This window comes from Schistocerca serialis, chromosome 9 (genome assembly GCF_023864345.2).
Source record: "Schistocerca serialis cubense isolate TAMUIC-IGC-003099 chromosome 9, iqSchSeri2.2, whole genome shotgun sequence".
Taxonomy (NCBI): domain Eukaryota; kingdom Metazoa; phylum Arthropoda; class Insecta; order Orthoptera; family Acrididae; genus Schistocerca; species Schistocerca serialis.
This window is the reverse complement of record NC_064646.1, coordinates 49,649,690-49,673,300: the sequence shown is the minus strand read 5'-3', so window position 1 is coordinate 49,673,300 and position 23,611 is coordinate 49,649,690. Positions and strand designations below refer to the sequence as shown.

General features: G+C 41.5%; 1 protein-coding gene across 4 annotated transcripts in view; it reads left to right on the top strand.

Moving 5' to 3' along the window:
- LOC126418728 (fructose-bisphosphate aldolase) overlaps nucleotides 1-23,611 on the top strand; it is a 140,232-nt gene that overhangs the window by 84,427 nt on the left and 32,194 nt on the right. For 3 of the 4 annotated variants that reach the window (XM_050085633.1, XM_050085637.1, XM_050085634.1), the window contains exon 2: nucleotides 15,815-16,016. In XM_050085633.1, the coding sequence (XP_049941590.1) occupies nucleotides 15,834-16,016 (183 nt within the window). In that variant the 5' untranslated portion in view covers nucleotides 15,815-15,833. Of the gene's footprint in view, nucleotides 1-13,859; nucleotides 13,998-15,814; nucleotides 16,017-23,611 lie in introns of those variants that run through there. The other variant, XM_050085635.1, reaches the window with a different exon arrangement.

The window sequence follows — 23,611 nt, the reverse complement described above, 5'->3', positions numbered from 1 at the left end:
TGGCACGGTTGTGAACGGATTTGGCATAGTTAATTTAAGGGGTGGCCGGATACCCTTCCTGTCACCACTTCGGTATTCTCTGGGACGTATTGCACGTGTACATCAGTGTAGTGTTATTCATGTGAAAGTAAGCAGAAATTTTGTAAATGTTTGCGAATCGTTTACTGAGGCTGAGACTTCGTTATCAGCACGGTATTCACGTAGTGGGATGTGGTAAATTGTGTGAAAACCACATCCGGGCAGGCCGGCACACCGACCCACGCCGTTAATCCGCCGGGTAGGTTCGATCCGGAAGTAGCACAATAACACGCACAGCTGTAGGGGCGGGTAGCGACCTAAGTTGAATGACCACTTACAGCCAATACACGGCCCAGTAACCTTAATGTGATGACCAGTTAAAGCCTGAAAAACGACCTTTTGCAGGGCAAACGTGCCAGTGAGATTCTGGAAGGTACCGATAGGAATGTTGAGACATGCCGACCCCAGTGCCGTGGCCGGCTGCGCTGGCTTTCACGGTTGAGGATCCGTGGCGCGAGCAGCCCGATCGAGGCTGTCCCACAGATTCTCGATTGGGTTTGAATCCGGGGAGTTTGGTGGCCAGGGGATCAGGGCACACGCATCCTGATGCTCGCTGATGAACGGCAGTCGGCACGAGTGCGTCAACTTGGCGCCTGCTGCACACGCCCACACGCAGAAACGTCGAGGAGACGCTGTTGGTAGCCAGCCCCCTTGGCTCAGCTGGGCGATCAGTTGCACGCCTGTTGGTCCGTACACGTCTCTGCAGCCGTCTTTCGCCCCTGCCATCTGGGGGCCGTGGTGCACTGCAGTTGCGTCGGCGCCGGTTTTGGATAGCGCCATTTTGCCACGCACGGCGGCACACGAAGATTTGTGCAAACTTAGCCGCTTCGGAAATGCGTTCACCTTTGGACCGAAAGCCAATGACCACTCCCGTTTCCGTGTTACAACAAAGACTGCACTGTTTTCCGCGTCGTACCCCTCCCCCCGCCTTCGACACGCTTTATACGCAGTCCACTGCCAGTGCTGCCACATGCCTTCTGTAAGTGGTTAGTGCACGTTGGCGTAGAACGTAGGCGGTGGTCACCTAATGTGGCTGGACCGCGTAGTAGGAAAAACAGCTGCCAGACTGAGGTTCAGAGGAAGAATCTTAAGGAACGAACTCGTCCACGAATAAAGTGGTTACGGAACACTTGTTCCCTCTATGTTTGAACATCACTCGTCAGTCTGGGGCTCTTATCAGGTTGGACCATACACTCCGACAAAAAAGAAACGACGCATCACCAAGGAATTATCAGATTGGCGCGGAAATCGGTAGATGTGATGAACATTCGCTGACAAACAGATGATTACAATTTCAGTTAAATTGGGTGATTTATTCAAGAGAAAGAGCTTCAAAAATTAAGCAAGTCAGTAATGCGTTGGTCCACATCTGGCCCTTATGCAAGCAGGTGTTCGGCTTGGCATTGATGGATAGAGTAGTAGTTGTTGTTTTATGGCGTGCGGCAGTCAGATTGAAGTCCTCATGTTGTCCGGGGCGTGTCCACACACGTCTTTGTTGCTTATCGAGGCTCAGTTTCAATCGGGACTCAGCACTGAAGACAATTCTACTCCAGTCAATGAGGTTCCGAGCCGAAGACGTGGCTGGAGACGCCAAGGACAGCGTTCTGGTACCAGTCTGACTCTTGGCCGCCATACGGCCCGACAACTGGGAGTGATGGTCTGGGGGTCCATTGCTTTTTATGGAAGGACTGCTCTGGTTGTCATTCGCGGCAACCTTACAGCGGCGATATCGTACGCTTCGTCTTGTTGCCCTTCATGGTGATCTATCTTGGGCTTACATTTCAGCATGACAATACCCCCCAAACACTACCTTGGCCGGCAAGGTCGGCGAATCCCTTCCCAACTGAGAACGTCTGGAGCACTGTGGGCAGGGTCCTCCGACTAGCTCGGGATTTTGACCACCTAACGCGCCAATTCGACATATTTTGGCACTATATCTTTCAGAAGGACATCCAACAAATCTGTCAATCGATGCCAAACCGAATAACTGCACGCATAAGGGCCAGAGGTGGACCAACGCATTATTGACTTGCTCAATTTGTGAAGCTCTTTCTCTCGAATAAACCACCCAGTTTTTCTGAAATTGTAATCATTTATCTCTCTGTACATGTACATCTTACCCACAGATTTCCATCCCAATAGGATAATTCCTTCGGGGTGCGTCGACTTTTTTTTTTGTCTTTTAGTGTATTAAGAGATTGACAAGATGCAACGAAGAGCGGCGCATTTGGTCATGGGATCGTTGGCGCCGAGAGCGTTATGGACACGCTCAACAAACTTCAGTAACAGAAACCTGCTGAGATTCGGAGAGAGTCGGGAAACATTAATTCCTCCCACATACATCTAGCGAAATGATCACAACGAGAAAATTCGAAAAATTATCGAGGTTTACCGACACTCATTTTTCCCACGCGCCTTTCGCGATTGGAATAGTGAAGAGGGGTCAGTTAGTGGTACGAGAAATACCCTCCGCCACACACCGTCAGATGGCTTGTGTAGACTAGATGTAGAAAACTACTGCTGGGAGGGGAGCAAATTCTTTCGCATAAGCTGTGTAGACCCTCGGTCCAGTTGAGCAATTTTAGACGACTTTCTCTTCGGCGATCGCTTATCTCCGTAACTGCCATTTCGGCGTCGATGCCGAACTGTTGCAGCTCTTACGAAGCTTGCGGTAGGTAAAAAGAAAGGTGTAGGGATGTCGCCGTGGGCGGCAGCCACGCGTCGCAGCTAGCCACCTGCTGTGGCGCCTTGTTTACGGCCGCGGGCGACGCTAGCGCCGGCGTGTGCCGCAGCGGCGGCGGCTGCAGGCTGCGGGCGTCGCATTGCGGCGGTCCGGCGCCCAGCCTCGCCTAGCGCGCCGAGACGCCGCGCAGAGGCAGTCGGCGGCGGCCCGGGCTGGGCGCCGGCCGCCCGCAGCGCGACGCCGACCGCCGACGCCGACGCCGACGCCGCGTCAGTAAGTCGCACCAGGCGCACTACGCTTTGCTTCGCCCATCTTCAGTCACGAATGATGCAAAAACTTCCTATTCTTATTCACATTCGCCTCCTGGACAACTGCGAGGCTCAGCAGCGCGGAGTTTCTCTTATGTTTATTTTCACTGATATCACGATTCACGTGAATGGAACGTTTCTTTTTTCCCAGCTCTACGTAAATCTTATTTCGTACAACTATTACTGCAATCTACCCATAAATGCTTATGTTAATTTCCAGTATGTTCCCGTTCACTAGTGTCATGTGCGAAGCGCTGCGTTCTCGGCGTCTACTGTAGGTGTCACTTCTAAGAATTTACATTAATTTACCTCTGCAGCATGAGCTAGGGAATTGACTCTTTTGTAAACACTGCTAGAAAACTGAGCTGCCATTTGTATTAATAACTCGTGACATGACCGGAATTTGCTTCTCTGCTACCAAACCCGTAGATGCCTTTTAGTACGCTGCATTTAGCTATACAGGCTGTCCTAAAAAAAAAAAAAAAAAAAAAAAAAAAAAAAAAAAAAAAAAAAAAAAAAGACTGGTTCCATACACCAAAACAAGGAAAAAATGCAGTAAACATGGGCTTTAAAATGCATTCCATAAGAGCTATAAGCACTAGTTCATTTTCGATACTATGAAATATATCTCTTCTATTGTAAACTCTTTGTCTTCCATATTTTGGAAGAAGATAGTATGGTTAAAAAAAGAAAAGAAAAAGACCCTAGGAAACATGAGCTGTAAAATGCACACCTGAAGAAGTATGAGCGCTTCGTCAGGAGAAGATATCTAGCGAAGACGGACAAGTACTCGTAGCTCTGAAAGTATGCATTTTAGATCTCATGTTCACTACACAATTTTTTCATGGTTTGGTCCGTACTACCTCCTCCCAAAATATGGAAAGCAAAAACCTTGTAGTAGAAGAGATGTATTTCATAGTATCGAAGGCGAACAAGTGCTCATAGTTGTAAGGGTATGCGTTTTAGACCCCATGTTTACTGGACTTTTTTTGTTGTTTTGGTGTAAGAAACGTGTCCCTTTTTTCTTTTTTGGGGACATCCTGTTTGTTAGACTTAAGAGCAACACAGTTATCACTCTCCATGCACTGTTACATGTTACATTCTTGCCTGCATTAAAATTAGAAACTTTTTCTCGAAATTTACCTTTCAGTATTCCTGTTACAAAACGGTAATGGCTGTGAAACAGTAATATTAGCAATTTGAACGTTCTAGAATGTGTCAAGTCAGTACACGAGAAGCTGACTTCATGGGCATTTCCATTGTAGCAGTGGACTGTGCTCGATAGTTTGGGCAAGTTCACGAACACTCGAGGGCTTCCTGTTAGCTTTACTGTGGAACTGCGGCGTATCTTACTGTGGATATGAGTATTAAAACGTTCACTACTGACTAAGTTAAAAATAACGCGTTGACAGCGTGGTACTTTGATGGTGTGGATCTGATACCAAATGCGGTACTATTTCTGCTTTTATGTTTTAAGCTTTAACGAAACTCCAAATGTATCATAACTCACCGTAGCGCTGTTTGCAATTACTACCTTACGTTTTTCTCATGTTACATGTCGTTTTCTTCTCCCCTACTGTTGTAAATTCGAGTTTGGAAATATTCTATTTGTTAAGCAATGCAAACTGTTATTCTATAACATTTTTTTCCTTGTTTCATTATACTGAATTTTATATTCGACGCATGGTTTAATTATGGTAACGCCAGAAATTCAGAATTTCTCGTATGACTGTTTACTAGGACAGCAAACATCACTGACTGATATGTATAGTGCACAGCATAGATTATAATACTGTTAAGACTTTGCTATTGTTTTCTTTCGTCGTCATTTGTACATATACCGTCAATGTTTCGTTGGTTTTTCTCTGTCAGAGGATACTAAATTCTGAATTCTGCCCTATGGTATGGACACTTATTTACCGTAATAGCAGCAATTCCGGTGTAAATCACTTTGAACCGTCATCATCATCATCATCATCATCATCAGTGTTCTGCCGAAAGGCAGGTCTTACGTGTTAACTATCCACGCTCTCCTCTCTTCTGCCATCCTCTTCAGGTCCCTGTAATTTTCGTTTCCCTTTATGTCTCTATCATCCTGTATCTTCTCCGTCTCAATCTCCTGGAATTTCCCGAGCAGTACATGGTACGGCTCTCCGTGTGAAAGAGGAACCGAAAGCAAATCGCCTACTATCGATGACGTGGTAGGTTGGTAGTTGCGGGGTATGACTTCTAACGTCTTGCAGGGACGATTGGCTGAAGTTATTATTTCTAGACATCGCACCGGAATTACATACTGTCTTTCTTGTCTACAAAAGTTGGTCGTGGGTATAGTGCACAGACAAACGTAACGGTAGATCCTATCTGAGAGGATATGTACCACTACGTCTTTGCTGGGAAATAATTTCGATTTTTTTTTTTTTTGTGTGTGGTCTGCAAAATCTTATCATACTGATTCTCCTTTAACTTATAAATTATTTACGTAGATATCCCTGGACTCCGTGACAGCACTGACATCAGAGTAGAGCAGCGTAATGCACTACTAACTAAACTTCAGCTCCCAGGGCACCTACTGTAGAAGCAAGCTCGTGCATTGGGATAATTATACGTAGTACAAAGAGGCTTTGCTGAACAATCGTTTAATATATATTCACTCCCTCCCTCTTAGACACACACACACACACACACACACACACACACACACACACACAGAATGACTAGTTTCTTTCGTGAATGATTCAGTACTCGACGATACGCGTGAAAGAAAAAGGGCCAAGCCACGTGAAGTGGAGCATCAACAGGTGGGTAATACTGCCTCCGTTGTAGGACTGGCGACGCGGCGCTTGGCGCTTGGCGCTGTCGTCAACGCCGGTTTCTCTACGTAGAATCGAAGTGTACTGGGCACGTGTTCTACTGTAGATGCCGTCGAACGGTTACTGGGAGCACTTACGTTTACTGCTTTCTGTAACTACTTTAGTAGCTGTCGACGACGTTTAGTTCCTACTGCGATTGTTGCGTTGTCTGCAAATAATGTAGCCGAAATCGTTAGCTGAACACTGGGTGTAGCAGTTACTAGCACGTCGCCAACAATATGACGCCTATTTATATTATCGGCAGTCTCCACATAAGCACCACCTTGGAAGGAAAGTGGGGGGGGGGGGGGGGGGAGGCTTAGGTATCCGATAACGGTCTGCTATATCAATAGCCAGAATGTACTACGGATTGGAAAAAGAGAGAGAGAAGAAGAAGAAGGTGAAAAAAAATCTGCAGAGTTGCAGCATCATCTTGAAGTTTCAAGGCGATGTGTTACGGCTGACAACCTGTGAATATTTCATCAAATTCGATTTGTTTCCCCTGTACCGTGCGTGTCTCTCTTTTACGAGAAACGAGGCAAGTCCTGCCGCTGACTGTGACAGCTGATGCCGCAGAAGGAGAGGCGGCGATGGAGAGAGAGCGATTGACTGCCAGTATTATTTGTGCTTTCTGACGTATTGCCTGTCACCGGTAGTCGGAAGCCACGCTTCTGCTGCCGCAGGTGACACGGAAAGCGCCCGCTGCCCAGGGCACTGCGACGTGGCGTGGAAAATTCCGTTGCGGGGGTTCCACAGTGCAGAGCTAGGGGATGCGGCACACACACACACACACACACACACACACACACACACACACACACACACACACAAACTCTGTATAGCTATATTTCGGTCGCAAATGCTGTACTGGCTTAGAAACTGCCTATGAACCTGAAAGTCTCGTTCCCAACTACACGAACGCGTTCAAAATGCTTTTCTTATGATGATGTACACAGAAAGCCGAAGATTACCTTGGAGAAAGTATGTACAATAGATCCAATTACTAAGGTGCAACTACAAGATGCCTTGAAAGCTATGAAAAACAAGAAAGCTACCGAAATGGATGGAATAAATGACGAACTAATTAAATATGGAAGTTTGTTAAGGCTTTCGTGGCCACTTGTTGACAAACTGCCTATTGGCTTCTGTCTGGGGTTCTTCGGCCGACGTTCATCTAATGATTTTTCTGACGTTTCGCCAGCACGAGTGGCTGGCATTGTCAAAGCTTCACCCTCCATTGCCGGCAATAGAGGGTGAAGCTTTGACAATGCCAGCCACTCGTGCTGGCGAAACGTCAGAAAAATCATTAGATGAACGTCGGCCGAAGAACCCCAGACAGAAGCCAATAGGCAGTTTGTAAATATGGAAGCTTATCGTTAGATAAAAGACTTTTCCAAGTTACAAATGAATGTTGGAGGAATTGCAAGATCCCAGACCCCTGTTGTACATCAGAAGTAATTACCCTCTTCAAGAAAGAAAAACGCAGTTACTGTGGAAACTATTGTGACATCAGTCTCTGGCTACATACTATTCCCAAAGACAGCCAATAACCGTGTGGAGAAAGTCATATAAGCTGTTATTTCAGAGGAATAAAATGGATTTAGATCGGGTCGTTCGTGCACGGACGATGTTTCTGTATTTAAGAACATTATTGAAAAAGACAGAGAATTTAATCTTAGATACCTATATGGCCTTAATCGACATTGCTAGCCTATGAGAGGTCAGATCCAAATGTCGATATCCTTATCACCTAATAGAGGTAGCGAAAATCTTTATAAACATACACGCATTGTTATAAAAACAGGTAGAAAACAATTACAAGAAATAGTTATTAATGGGAGGTTAAGACACAGTGAGGACTATCGCCTATTCTTTTTAATATTTACGTTTTGATCCTTCATAAATGAAAATCTAAAGTAAACAAAAGAATTAAGTTAGCGAATTATGGCTATCTCCAAAGATCAGTACACAAGCTGAACGACACATATCAGCAATACAATTTAAAAATTTCGGTAATAAAACGAAAATAATGCTATCCCGAGGAAAATAACCAGTCAGATCAAAAATTGTTTTAGATACTTAAGTTAAAGAACAAACTTCTCGAATCTTGTACTTCAGCTGTGATGTACGTTATGATTTTGATTTCTATATTGAAAATAGAAGACAAATTCCCAACTGTCTGTGGTACCATTAGCGGAACATTTGTCCATAAAGTACAAGAGACCACTATGAAATGGGTCACCACAAAACATAAGAAAATAAAATTCAAATGAAGGGCTATACAGGAAGAGACATGATTCGAAACGAAATATTTGCATCATGAGCGAAGAAATTAAAAAATATCGTGAAAATTGGAGACAACCCCCCATGCGAATACCGGATCAGAGAGTTCCCCCATCAGATCCAGAGACACAAGCCGATTTGGAAAAAGATATTGGAAGATCTCAGTAAAGATGGAAATGATTGTGTTTTTGAGTTCAAGTAGGCAATAGCCTATGTTGTTGTTGTGGTCTTCAGTCCTGAGACTGGTTTGATGCAGCTCTCCATGCTACTCTATCCTGTGCAAGCTTCTTCATCTCCCAGTACCTACTGCAACCTACATCCTTCTGAATCTGTTTAGTGTATTCATCTCTTGGTCTCCCTCTACGATTTTTACCCTCCACGCTGCCCTCCCTTAGTGCCTCAGAATATGTCCTACTAACCGGTCCCTTCTTCTAATCAAGTTGTGCCACAAACACCTCTTCTCCCCAATCCTATTCAATACTTCCTCATTAGTTATGTGATCTACCCATCTAATCTTCAGCATTCTTCTGTAGTACCACATTTCGAAAGCTTCTATTCTCTTCTTGTCCAGACTATTTATCGTCCATGTTTCACTTCCATACATGGCTACACTCCACACAAATACTTTCAGAAACCACTTCCTGACACTTAAATCTATACTCGATGTTAGCAAATTTCTCTTCTTCAGAAACGCTTTCCGTGCCATTGCCAGTCTACATTTTATATCCTCTCTACTTCGACCATCATCAGTTATTTTGCTCCCCAAATAGCAAAACTCCTTTACTACTTTAAGTGTCTCATTTCTTAATCTAATTCCCTCAGCATCACCAGACTTAATTCGACTACATTCCATTATCCTCGTTTTGCTTTTGTTGATGTTCATCTTATATCCTCCTTTCAAGACACTGTCCATTCCGTTCAACTGCTCTTCCAGGTCCTTTACTGTCTCTGACAGAATTACAATGTCATCGGCTAACCTCACAGATTTTATTTCTTCTCCATGGATTTTAATACCTACTCCGAATTTCCGAAAGAAAAATGATCATGAGGAAGTAGATTGTAACAATTAATAATCTGAAAGAAATAATTTACGAGCATATAAAGCTTCAGATGATTGGTGATGTGAAGAAATACTGCGTTAATTCAGTGATGTGTTGCCATGAAGATACGACGTGGAAGAAAATCCTGGTGACTTTCAGGTTAACCACTAAGTTGAAACTGTGGTGTGTCCAATGACACATGTATGGGCATTCCTTTCGGACTGCGTAGCAGGTGTCTGTTTGCTTACTTATTGAGGTCTTCGAATGCGGAACGTGTATTAGTGGATCTCTGGGATTGGGAGCCCAATTCTACGATCGACTGTGTTCAACTGGCTTAATGAGTCGACTGTAGGGATTTAGGCAAAAATAAAGTCGTTATTTAGCCCCATTCTGGAAAGCTCCGCTTATTCAAGGCACCATTTATGTTTGTGCTTGTTTCATCCTTTATTAACATCGCACCTGCACGCAGTTTGTTGAAGGACATTTCATTTTATGCGAGACTTTCGTTCCGGCCGGTCAAATTTACATTGGGAACCACGTGATGTGGATCAGAGGCAAAACGCTTGGATCACGACTCAAGTTTAAATGCCACGTACAGCAACGTTGACCTACATTATGTGGTTTTTTGCTAGAAATTGATGGAGAATAGTGTGAAGCCTCTTTCAGTAAAGCAACTGCAGTTTCACCCATTTTCCTTCACGAAGCCGAACGAGTGTTCCGTCCCTAACAATAACTAAGTTGTCTTGGCGTTGAATGAAACCAAAACACGCATACTGACTGACTTAACCTGAGTTGGGATATTACTTATCTTCTCAGAAAATAAAGAAATTGTAATCAGAATATTGTTCAGCGCAGAAATATAAGATGTAAGTTGTTTATATAAGTAAAAAGCTAAATGTTCATTTTCGACTATTATTTACTTGCCTTAAAAACTGCCTAAGATTCTCTGCCACCTGTAAAACTTTGACTTTTAGGTTTGGGACATCCTGCGTAAGCAAACATAAACAGTTAAGCTTCAGTGGTGTTTCTGTCCTACAGAAGTGAAGCTGACCAAAAGTGTGTTCAGTGAGGAGGAGTTAGTTTGGCCAGACTTGACAGATGCGTAGAGATGGTTCCATCCACGGTAATTCAAAAGTTGATCCGCAAGTCATTCTCTCTCTTTGTCCACTGTGGAAAGCGCTATAGTTAGTGATAAGGCTTCCACTGACAGAAAAAGTCTCTTGACTTCTAGAAGTGGTCGATAATGAGAATGTTCATTGTTCGCTTATCCGATGTTTTGCAAACAATGTCGCTGGTCTGTGTGAGTTACTGTTTCGTGTACGTAACCCATACATATTAATGGCCGCTGATTGCGCAGCAACGTTCTATATTTATTCAGAAAGAAATGATGTGATGGGAAGTAAGAGCGAGTGGCCCTACCTTGCCGCTGTCTGCTACTAATAATTTCTCACTCTTTCTTCTTTTTCCTAGTCTCTATCGTGTACTGTCGCGGGATAATTTGTGTACCCCCACCTGTCTGCGTCTACTTTAGCCAATGTGAAAATGCACAAACTCTTTCTAAATGTCCGCGAATCGTGCAACTGAAGCGGCACGTTGGTACCAGCCCGGTATTTACCTAGTCGGATGTTGAAAAACTGCCTGAAAACCACCTCCGAGGGGGCCAGTCCTTGTCATTAATCCGCCGGGCGAATTCGATTCCGAGAGCACGTCTCCCCAAATCTTGGTAGCTGCATCTAACGTGCACGGCATATGATTTCTCACTAATTATCGCAAAAAAGATAATCTTGAGGACGTAAGACATCAAAAATTTTGTTTATCGTTCGTAGGCTGAATTCTTCTATATCTTCCAATTTTGTGAAAATCGTCTTAGTTAAATTGAAATAACAGCATTTGTACAATCACAGTAATATCATGATTTCGCAAGGCGCCCATGTCGCCTTACGTTGTCTCTCAAATTACTTCTCGTCTTCCAACGTGTTTTAGGTTTTCAGCAAACGGTTAAAGCAGTCCGTTTGGTTTGTTGTATCAAACTGTTTACCTGCCGTAATTGTTGATAGTGTAACGTGCAGCATTTCCTTAAAACTGAAACGACCTTGATGACAACGTCTTCTCTTAGTTAACTTCTCGGGCTGTTTTTTTAAAAAAATGGTTCTGAGCACCATGGGACTTAACTTCTGAGCTCATCAGTCCCCTAGAACTTAGAACTACTTAAACCTAACTAACCTAAGGACATCACACACATCCATGCCCGAGGCAGGATTCGAACCTGCGACCGTAGCGGTTCTGTCAAAGAAAATAGTTTTCTCTGAGTTCTTGCACATCCATGTACAGTCTTGCATCTTGGCTCCGAATGAATGTTTTCCTCAGAATCTGTCGTCCCATTTTGCCGATGCCGATGACATTGATGGTTAATGATGTCTCAGCAACGTCGAGTACTTCTGAGAAAGCGGCTGTCTGGTATGGCGAAGTTGGGATTTCTTGTTCAATTTGAAATGTTTCCCCTGTGTGACGCATCTCGTCAGGGATCCCAATCGGCTTATTTGCTATCGTTTTATTGAATTTTCTCGAAGAGATTTGGAGGCCAGTTTTCATAGCCATCTGATGAATGTGCTATATGGTGTGTCTGACTTCAGTGGTAGTCCTGGTAATTACGCTACGTCATGAGCTATGGCGACACATTTTATATCGATTCGTTTAATTCTTCGCTCCCTCATTTCCTTATTTATCCATTCATCTTCCACTTTTTCTATCGCTTAAAATTACATCTAATAAATGTGGATGATTTTCCAGCCGCACTTCTGATGTCCGTTGATTCACAGTGGTAATCAGATTATGGAAGCGTTGTGGATGATGTTTTTAGCTTGACATTTGGCAGTCAAAATACTTTTCGCGTGGCCGGCCGGTGTGGCCGAGCGGTTCTAGGCGCTTCAGTCTGGAACCTCGACCGCTACGATCGCAGGTTCGAATCCTGCCTCGGGCATGAATGTGTGTGATGTCCTCAAGTTCGGTTTAAATAGTTGCAAGTTCTAGGGGACTGATGACCTCAGATGTTTAGTCTCATAGTGCTTTGAACCATTAGAACTTTTCGCGTCATGCAGGATTCCAACGGCGCTGTTTCCGCGTGGACATAGTCCTTTTTGAAAGGGATTTTCTTTCGGTTTTCACTGTTTATTGCAGATAGCAAACTGCATCATGTAACTTAAGTTTCTTAAGATTAATTTCCGAACTGAAAGCAGTGGAGCGAACAGGAGTGAAGCAATGGTGAAGTGGGCTGCCACAGGTGCCATGAAGGCAGATGAAGTCGTCCCTTACCAAAAGCTGAGTGCACATACCGCACTAAGCAATCACCGATCACGGCATCTCTATGGGTCCAGAAACTCGTGCACTGAAGGCATTATTGTGCATCGCAAGGGAGCAGTAACCCACCGCTACGAGCACATAGACTTCCCAAATCACTCTACAAGATCATGGATTATTTCCATTATCCACAGCACTGAGGTGTCAGAAATGAGGAGAGAGCGCTCCAGTTTTGTCGACCGAAACATCTCTGGGAAGTCTTGAGTTTCTTACTGGTCACGTGGAAACATATTTGTGATGATCAGGCACCCAATATCCTGGTTTCTTGCTACCGTATCTGTCTTGTCAATAAAAGTCTTCGCTTTCTGTCGTAAGGTATCTCGGCACACTGCTCTTTGGAATGTTCTGTAAAATTTCTCTCGCCTCAAGACACTCATTGAAAGCTCTCTCTATTTTCTTCCAGTTCAAATTCTCTGCGATCTCAAGTTTACTGTACAGGTCTGTGCTTGTGAAGGTGGTTCAATGCCTTACTGCCTTTACGTTTTATAAGAATACCTTGAAGGTTACTGTGTTCATCAAACTTTTTTTTTTTAAATTTAGGAAGCAGATAGCCCTCAAAAGCGCCGAACATCCTGGTTCATGGAAACGTTACTGTACCTCTTAAAGTTGCAATGCGGCGTATTTCTTGCGATATGTGTATCATCAGATTAACGTGGCCAAGAAGAGGTGTGGATACCGCATTGCTTTTATATGAACAGGCAAACACCTACCGAAGTCCAACTACTGATGTGTGGACGTTGGTTATCAAGAGATTTTGAGATGTTTTCGTGAGTCTACAAGGAAAGTTCTACCCCATCAACGCCTTTTACCAGCACTTAAAAAAAACTAAATTCAACGTACGCTGTACACTGCGTAGAACATTTCCCATCAGTCTGTTTCGGTTTCAGGTGTCTTTTCTCCGCACGATGAAATGGACGAACTCGACAAGTCTTAAAAGTGTGCTGTTTAACCATTCCGGATGTGTGATGTGTTCAAATTTTAGTTAATTTAAGCGCGATTTATAGCTCCTGTTTGACACTGCCTTCGGTTAACAGGTTTACATGTTGCAGATGTGACGTAGACGTTGCGTCAGATACAGACAGTGTACAGCCATCGTCCCCTATCTTCTCCTCCCCCTCCCACGACCACCGTTATTTCAGCTGGATGTGGCGTGGCGCGCGTCCTGTTGCGTGATTGGCTTTGGCGCTTGAGTGAAGTGTGACCTGTGTGTCCCACCTTGCAGCAGCCAGCTGGTTCACGTGACTATGAGCACGAAACACCGAGTGTGAACTTGCGAAATCGCTTCTCAGTAAACGGGAGGCGGGGGCTTCGTGGCTCTGCAGACGAAGTAGTTGTCGATCTCTGTAGTAGTATCTGCCGCATTGCCCTCGTGGAATCATCGCTTTCATTTTGCGTAAAGGTACGCCTCTCAGCAACAAAATAAGTACTATGTGAGAAGATTGTATTTAATTTTGCTTTTATTTTGCTATCAAATTATAGCGAACAGTTGCCGCTCGTTGTTTAGCACTCGGTAATCTTGCTCGGCGAATTGTACTTTACTACTTTGTGTTACGCCCCCTAGCGAATAAATTTTAATAACATGTGGGCCCAGGTCTGATGGTAACCCAGTAATTAAAATTATTTCTGGTGTGTTAAGGCATTTAGAACCGAGAAAAAATAAGAATTCAAACTTTTATTAGAAAGTCGGTTTTTTTGTGACAGTTAGTTACCATGTTGGAATAAGTAACATTGCATATGTTTAAGGTTTCTTTAACAAAGATATTCGCGGATCAGCTGACATAGCACCTCAGATTGTTAATGTCATTGAACTGAAGGGGAATGCTGGATTAGAATAATTGTAATTTGATAGCAACTAATGAATAGAGGTAATTACAAATTTTTAACTGTCATTCAGAAGCCTATACTGAAAATGAAAGGATGGTGATGTGCTTTTTATTTGCGTACTGTGTATTGCAGGTAAATTGAAGAAAAAAGTTTTCTCTCACCTCTCCATGTCAGATAGACCATAAGCTGTGTTGACTGGTAAAATGAAAGATTCCTAATAACGTATCTACAATATAACCTTGTGAGGAGATGAAGACAGTAGCATTTCATAAACAGATCAGAAATGGAGCACTATCTCACTGGGCAACAGTGGAGGAAGGAATTGGAGATAACTTAATGGAAGGAACAGTTTTGTCGCGCCACCCCACTCGGTGTTACCACGATTTAATTACGTCTCGTAGTTGGCTTGGGTCACATTGTTTGGTACTTTCTGGAAAGCATTGTAGTAGTTCACAGAATAACATTGAGAAGCACTTACAGTGAAATTCTGAGCATTTTATGTACAAAATTTTAGAGTGAGCTATGCCGTTATCTGTATTGCAGTTACCCATTGTTCGTCACACAATTATAATGAATAAAGTGACATTATTATTCACTAATGTCATGCTGATGGATTTTAAACCTGAACTGCAGTGCAAGAGTTGCATCAGGTGCAACTGAGTAGAAATGAATACCAGACACATCTCTCTCTAGTAACCAATAATGTAAGGAAGTGCTTTAGGACATCTTTTTAATAGCCAGTATTAGTGGAATCCAACATTCATTTGCCAACTGATTGTGGCATGATTACACAGTAGGCTCAGGAATAAGATTATTTCCACTCAATACTGATGAGATACGTGACCATCTGAGCATTTGGTCCAAGGAGATAAAACACTGTTTGGTATTAAGGCACCAGATGGCACAGTTCTTGTAGCTACAATTTTATTTTGTTGTTGTTGTTGTTGTTGTTGGTGGTGGTGGTGGTGGTGGTGGTGGTGGTGGTGGTGGTTATAGACATAGTTGTGGTTGTGGCAGCAGATGAGGATGATGTCAATTCGATTATCACTATAACTATAAAATCATTAATCGTGTTAAATCTATCCAAGAAACTAAAATACGTTCAGATGCATTTGGGGAGGAGAGGGGGAGGGGCAAGTGTGACACATTCCCCAGTAAAGCATACTATCCTACATTAAGTTATTGTGATCTGGAATATAACACGTTGCTGCTGTATGTGATATGCAGCACCATTACTATACATCCAGATGTGCATTGCAAAGGCAGAAGCCTTTACTTCCTTTGTGGTTATTTGATTATAACTGAGTGTACTAAACTTCAGTGTGATCATGTAAGCTGAGATTGTGTGTTCTTTAATGGGAGAGTAAATTAGGACTGAAATTTTTGTTTCAGTGTGTGATCCCCATTCAACATGACAACCTACTTCAACTACCCACCACCTGAACTGCAGCAGGAACTGCGTCAGATTGCACAGGCCATAGTGGCACCTGGCAAAGGTATCTTAGCTGCTGATGAGTCCACTGCTACCATAGGCAAGAGATTTTCAGAAATTGGTGTTGAGAACACTGAAGAAAACAGACGTCTTTATAGGCAGGTAAGTCCTTGTAAAGAGAAGAATGTGATTACAGTCTTGTTACTTTTAGGATTTACATTAAGTCGCTTTACATTTGGTTCCTGTAATATAATTCTTATTGCACACTTTGGATTACCTGGAATAACAGATATCCTTTTTTAAGATCAGTTTTAGCTGCAATCATTTTCAAGACATCTAAGTAAAATTTCATGACAGATTGTCCAAACCAGCAATGCATAGAATGTTAGTCACATTGAACATCACACACTGAGAACACTGTAGTTTTTTTCTGCAGGAAACTTCAGTCAGGTGTACAACTGCAACTGTTAATGTGAAAGATCGATTTCTTCCATTCAGCAGCCAGAGGTTCCGAACCTTCATTATGTGCAAAGTGTAACTGTTGTCTACACATTTTGTGCAGTCGTCACCAAACCTCTGAAATACCTTCAACATTTATGAGGCCAGACAAATGTTTCAATAAGTGATTTACTTCTGTTTTGTTAGGCACACATTTTACAGTAATGTTAAGTTGGTTATGGTGTTAATCATCGCTCATTTGTCATCTTTTTGGTACATACAGGACAAAAGTCACCAAAAATAGTTTGTAGCGGTCCACACAGGTAAGAGAAGAGCTGAGCTGTCTGCATTCACAAGTCCTTACCTGGCTGCATCTGCAAGTATTTGATCCACATCATCCCATAAAGTATGCCGTGGCACTGGTGATAGACGTGCACCCGGCTTGGATTTTTATCTGTCGAGTCTGCACTAGGCTTAAGTTTCTGCTGTAAATTATTGGATAGACATATTTCATTGTCAGTCATGCCAAATTTAATTTAATAAGAAAGCTACAAAAAAATTTTGATCCTTGTTTATGTTTGAGGCCATTTACGAAAAAAAGTTCTTTGCCCATTTTTAAACAATTTCTTAACATACCTTGTAATTTACATTTAATAGAATAAGAACATAGAGACTGATCATGATAACTTTTTAATAAAACAAAGCCTGCCATATACTTTCTATAGTTAGCTTCTCTATTAGCAGAAACTGTAAGGGGGTCCACAGTCACACAAGGGGTGATCCCTGTGGTTAATGGGTCCAGGCAGACAGGTTTTTTAGGTTAAAGCCACAGTCCAGACAGATGAAAATCAAGATAAATAGAATAAAAGAAACATCACATACAGTTAATAGGGGTAAAGCTAAGGGCGGTATCAACATACTTAATCAAAATATCAAGGGAATAAAAAATAAAGTAGATGAGCTATTAGTGTGTTTGGATGACCTCAAAAATAACAATGAGATTGATATACTCCGCCTGTCTGAACATTATGTAACTGTGGGCATAGATAGTGTCAGTATAAGTGGGTATAATAGATATAGGATGGATGAAGGAGGAGTTGCCATTTTCATAAAACAAGGGTATAAATGCAAAACTGTAGAAGTAAGCAAATTTTTTGTTGATCAGCACTTTGAGGTTTGTGCATGTGAACTTCAGCTGTATAATGTAGTATTGATATTAGCAACAGTGTACAGGTCCTCATTAGGAGACTGGGAGCTGATCATAAAAAAAGTTTGACTCCCTATTATGCTGTCTGTCAGACAAAAAGAAGAAGTTATTAATCTGTGGTGATTTCAATGTAAACTTTCTAAGTAATTTTGATAGGAAAGGTGAACTAGAAGTGTTATTAACAACATATAACTTAGAATCAGTGATCAATTTCCCTACACGTATAGCTCAGGACAGTAGCACACTAATATATAATGTATTTGTACAGAAAGAGGATGTAAAACAAACATGGACTTTCCCTGTGGTCAGACCACAATGCACAACTGATTAACTTTCAAAACCTAACAAGGTGTACAGTTCAGAAACAATTAAGTAAAAGTGTGAGGTCACTCAATGCGGTACCTATACAGCACTTCTGAGAAAGCTTAAGAAATGTTAATTGGGGAGATGTATATAATGAGCCAAATGCTAGTGATAAGTGCAGCATATTTCTTGATAAATTTATGTCCCTCTTTGAACATTGTTTCCCATAGAAAATTACTAAGTGTAACACCACACACTTCTCAAAGAGACCTTAGATTACTACAGGTATTAAAGTGTCTTCATAAAGAGAAAGAAAACTGTATGAGACAGCAAGAACTAGTAAAGATCTAGAAGTAGCTTTACACTATAAAAATTATTGTAACATACTGAGAAAAGTTGTAAGGAAATAAAGAAATATGTAAATTAGAGAAGAAATTAACAACTCTGGCAATAAAATCAAATCAATATGGAATGTTGTTAGAAGGGAGACAGGAAAATTAACCACTGGGGTAGGTAGTGTTACTGTTAGAGAGAACGAGACCATCCTAACCAACAGTACACAAGTAGCTAATGTATTTAACAACCATTTCTTAAGTGTAGGAGAAAAAATTGGTGGGAGCAGTTCAAAAGAAAAAGCTATGCAGTACATGGAAGAGTCTGTTTTGAAAAAAATTAGATTAAGTTTCATCTAACAACCTCTTGCGAAATAAGTAAAATTATTAAATCTCTGAAAAATAAATGTTCTGTTGGAGTAGATGACATCTCTAATAAGATATTAAAACAATGTGGAGCAGTTTCAGCTGATGTTCTGAGTCACATATGTAATGCATCACTAGCTCAAGGTATTTTCCCAGGCAGGTTAAAATATGCCATTGTCAGGCCTCTCTACAAAAAGGGGGACATCACAGATGTCAATAATTATTGACCAGTATCCTTTGCTTACAGCATTCTCAAAAATCTTTGAGAAAGTAATGTACTCAAGAGTGGTTAGCAATCTCAACAGTAATGGGATACTTAGTAAATCACAGTTCGGATTTCAAAAATGCTGTTCCACTGAGACAGCAATATACAGTTTCACTGCCCACATGATAGAGTCTTTAAATAGTAAAATGTCACCAATAGGAGAGTCTTTAAATAGTAAAATGTCACCAATAGGAATTTTCTGTGACTTGGCCAAAGCATTTGATTGTGTGAGCCATGACATTATGTTAGAGAAATTACAATTCTATGGCATAAATGGAATAGCATATGAGTGGTTTAAGTAATACCTACAGAACAGGAAGCAAAAAGTTTTCTTATATGGGTCAAGTGATTTAAATAAGTTTGCCACTTCATCTAACGGGGGTGAAATTACATTAGGTGCTCACAGGGCTGTTCTTCATATATGTGAACGACCTCCCTTCCTATCTGAAACAGGAAGCTGAACTGACACTGTTTGCTGATGATACAAGCATCATTATTAATCCAGTAAAAGAAAGTCCAATTGAAAATGATACAAATAAGGTTTTTGGAAAAGTCATTAATTGGTTTTTTGCCTGTGGGCTTGCTCTAAACGTTGAAAAAACACAGTACATCCAATTTTCTGCTGGAAAAAGTACAGTTCCTTCAATATATATAACACAACGGAAGTCAGTAGACAGGGTAGAGCATACTAAGTTTTTGTGTACATATAGATGAGAATCTTAATTGGAAAATTCATATTTTGGATTTCCTAAAGTGACTAGGTTCAGCAACTTTTGCGATCAGAATAATTGCCAATTTTGAGGATATAGAAATTAGTAAGCTAACATACTTTGCAGACTTTCACTCTCTGATGTCATATGGAATAATATTCTGGGGTAACTCAATACTTAGGCAAAAGGTATTCACTGCTCAAAAGAAAGTAGTTAGAATAATGTGTGGGGTTCATAGTCGCACATCTTGCAGGCATCTTTTTAAAAGATTGGGGTTCTTACAACAGCCTGACAATACATCTACTCACTAATGAAATTTGTTCTCAACAACATGGACCAGTTTAAAAACAATAGTGATATTCATGCGTATAATACCGGAAAAAAGGAAGACTTACACTATCCTTTGCTCAACCTATCTTTGGCACAGAAAGGGGTAAAATATGCTGCTATTAAAAGTTTTGATAAATTACCAGATGAAATAAGGTGGGACAGGCAGCAGTAATAGCTTCAAAAATAAATTGAAATCATATCTCCTTGACAACTCCTTCTATACCATAGATGAATTCTTGGATAGGAATAAATAAATCTATAAATATAGTATATGCATTTTGTGCCATTTAAGAGAATGGGGTAAGTAATAGAAATATTAATCTTTAGGGAAAAATTCCACGTGGAAAAAATATATATAAAAAACAAAGATGCTGTAACTTACCAAACGGGAAAGTGCTGGTAGATACACAATAAAAAACTCACACACACACACACACACACACACACACACACACACACACACACACACACACACACACACACACAAATTTCAAGCTTCCGCAACCCAAGGTTGCTTCATCAGGAAGGAGGGAAGGAGAGGGAAAGATGAAAGGATGTGGGTTTTAAGGGAGAGGGTAAGGAGTCATTCCAATCCCTGGAGTGGAAAGACTTACCTTAGGGGGAAAAACTTACCTTAGGGGTAAGTCCTTTTTCTCCCTAAGGTAAGTCTTTCCACTCCCGCGATTGGAATGACTTCTTACCCTCTCCCTTAAAACCCACATCCTTTAGTCTTTCCCTCTTCTTCCCTCTTTCCTGATGAAGCAACCTTGGGTTGTGAAAGCTTGAAATTTGTGTTTGTGTGTTTTTTATTGTGTCTACCTACCAGCGCTTTCCCATTTAGTAAGTTACAGCATCTTTGTTTTTTTGTTTCATATGTGCATTTCTTCCGCAATTGACACATTCCACATCATAACGGCTACCGTACCGTGGGATTGATCAATGGATCATGCAACCAACTAACTAACTATGTCCACACAAAATTAAAACATTATGCAATAATTACTGAAACAATTTGTGAAATTTTCTGCAGAACGTATCCTTAACGTTATGAAGTCAAGTCATTTTGTAAAATCATCTGTTGTAACAGGTTGATTATTCTTAAATGTCAATCAGATCTGTTTATCCTGTGTACTTCAAGCCATGTCAATGGCCGCACTTCCGTGCCAGGGATTTGCACTGTGTACTTTTCAATATGCTTAATAGAAACTTTGATAGAATCACAGACACTCCCCCTCCCCTTCCTTCAAGTAACCCTTTATCTGTTCATTGTGTTTTTCTTCTTCCTTCTGATCACTTCATACCAGTTTTCACTCTTCTAGCTTGGAATTCTTCCATATTGAATGATTTTTCCCTAAACCTTTATAAGTTGTTTCGTCAGCTGATCTATAATTTTTTCCCCTAAATTCTTTTTAGGACTCCGTACCTCAGTTGGTAAAAATGGAACCCTTAAAGGATCAAATTGTCTGTCTGTTCGACCGTTAAGATCTTTTTTTGTCGCGAACAGGCAGAGGTGTGAAACTGAAATTTGTCACATACTGTAGTCTACAGTTCCCTGCTAGAGTAAAGCTTGTAAGTCAGTACAATCAAAAGATACAACCATATGTCACATATGCTGGTTTTCGCAAACTATCATCGAAACCTATAGGTGAAAAATTTATACACGTCAGGCCTGATGGTGTAGCAGTCAAGTGTGTGCCAGGAAGCAGAGAGGGTGCAGGATCAAGTCTTGGTTGAACTATGTACTTTTCAGTCTTTGTTTTTACCTAGCCTTCAGCTGCCAACAGTGTGAGATGTCAACAGAAATGACTCGGGATTTGGATTCCACGTTAAACAGTAGGTCCCCCTATATCCAGTTGGATAACTGGGGTAGGTAGGACACACAAAAGTTGTCAAAGTGGTGTCCAGTAGAAAGACTTGCTCCAGGCCATTGAGCCACATGAAATTAGTATTATTATCTGTATATGTAATTGAATTTTTACGGAACCCTCAGAACATGACTCCCACTTACACTTGTCCGGTTTATTGATTCGTGGATCCATCTTGACATCTTATTCCACAAACATTTGAAGGCCTTTTTGGTTAATCTACTCTCTTTCATTTGTATAAATATCCAAAATGTTCCAGTATTCTTTTTCTCATTACTTCTGGTATATTTTCTATTGTATTGACGTGTATTGGGTTACAAGTGCCCCCCAGACAAAACTCCAAGGCATGTTCGAAACTTCCTCCTAATGTCACTTTCATCTTTTGTAGCTGTCATAAAAATGTTCCGAAATTTTGGGTTACATTCTTTGACTTCTGCAGTTAAGATAAACGTCTCTTACATGCCACACTGCTTCTCAGAGATTTTAATTATCGATACATGATCAGGCCGTGGTTTTTACTGAGAAACTGCTCCTAATACTTCTAAGATTTGGTCCTTCTTTGCCGTAAGTTCAGATGCTAAACAGAATGTCACAATATTTAAAGTGGTCACTTCTTGTTCCCTTGAATCGTCAGATACTTGAATGAAATTTTTTTCCTCCCAGCAAAGTAATAATTAGAAAGGGCGCATAGTGATGAGGGCTGAAGTGTGTTCTGAAGCTTTACTGAAACTTGGGCTGGAGAAGATATGTAGCTATTGGCTACAACTTTGATTTGGTACGTGGCACCTTATCAGTTAAATACTAACTAAAGAAGTCCAAAATTTTAGTTTGAGTTAAAGTCCGGTTGACAGTGAAATGGTATAAAGATTCATGTGAGATGATTTTGATGTTTTCAAAAACCATGTTTTTAACAGATCAAATCCTAAGCCTTCCTGGTTTGTTAGCATTGCCATGATACTGTTGTAAAGCTCTTGTTATTTCTTCTTCCATTCTTTTTAACTGTGTTTAAGGCTATTCTGCCTTCAGTCCTTCCATTGTTTTATGTGTGATTATTTTCTTTCTATAAACCTTTGACAGACAAACATGAAAACCTTAGTTTTCCTGTAAATTGTATTTTTAATAGATTCTCCTCCCTTCAGTAGTGTTTCCCACATCCACCTTAGTCATAAATCTTCGGATGTGTTATTGGAACTCTTCAACACTTTTTGCTTTGGTTGTTTGCACCATTTGATGTCGCTCTGAAATTTAAGGTGGTTGTTGTATTGTTTTAATTGACTTCCAGAACTTGTAGCACCGCAGTCGAGCCTTTAATGCTAATGAAAACCATCTAGGCCATCAGGTGTGTTGTTGGGCAATCCAGCTGACTAAAGTTTGTCATGCCTTACTCTCGATGGACCTATAGCAAGCAATGTTAGAACGCAGGTGATATCTCATGTCTCATTGAAAAATGGAAGGAGGGTACATTTCAGGAAGTATCCCTGATCCGTACAGAAAATACTGAACCCCACAGGGGGCTTGAGGTTCTTTCGTGAGTTCGCGCAAGGCGTCCATGGGCCCCCAAGCTATTGCAGCCTATTCTTCCTTCCTGGGCTGTATTTCCTTCCCTGTGCCCCTCCCTTCCCATCCTAACTCCTTCCCTGCTGCCCCCTCCTCCTCCGCTGCCCCCTCCTTCCCCCCCCCCCCCCTCTCTCTCTCTCTCTCTCTCTCTCTGTCTGTGTTCTTACTTATGTGTACCTGGCTATTCATCTGATTTCCTGTCTTGCAGTTTTGATCCCCTTGCCTTTTCTCTTTCATCCTTGCTTTTTGGTACTTTTGGTCCCATTTGGGATTTGACCTCCACTTCTAAATTTTCTGTTTTTATTGTGAGTCGTTTGGGGAAGAGCTCCCTTCCTAGTGTCCGTGGTGTGGATTCCTCTCCCAGTCCCTTCCCCGCCGTAGCCC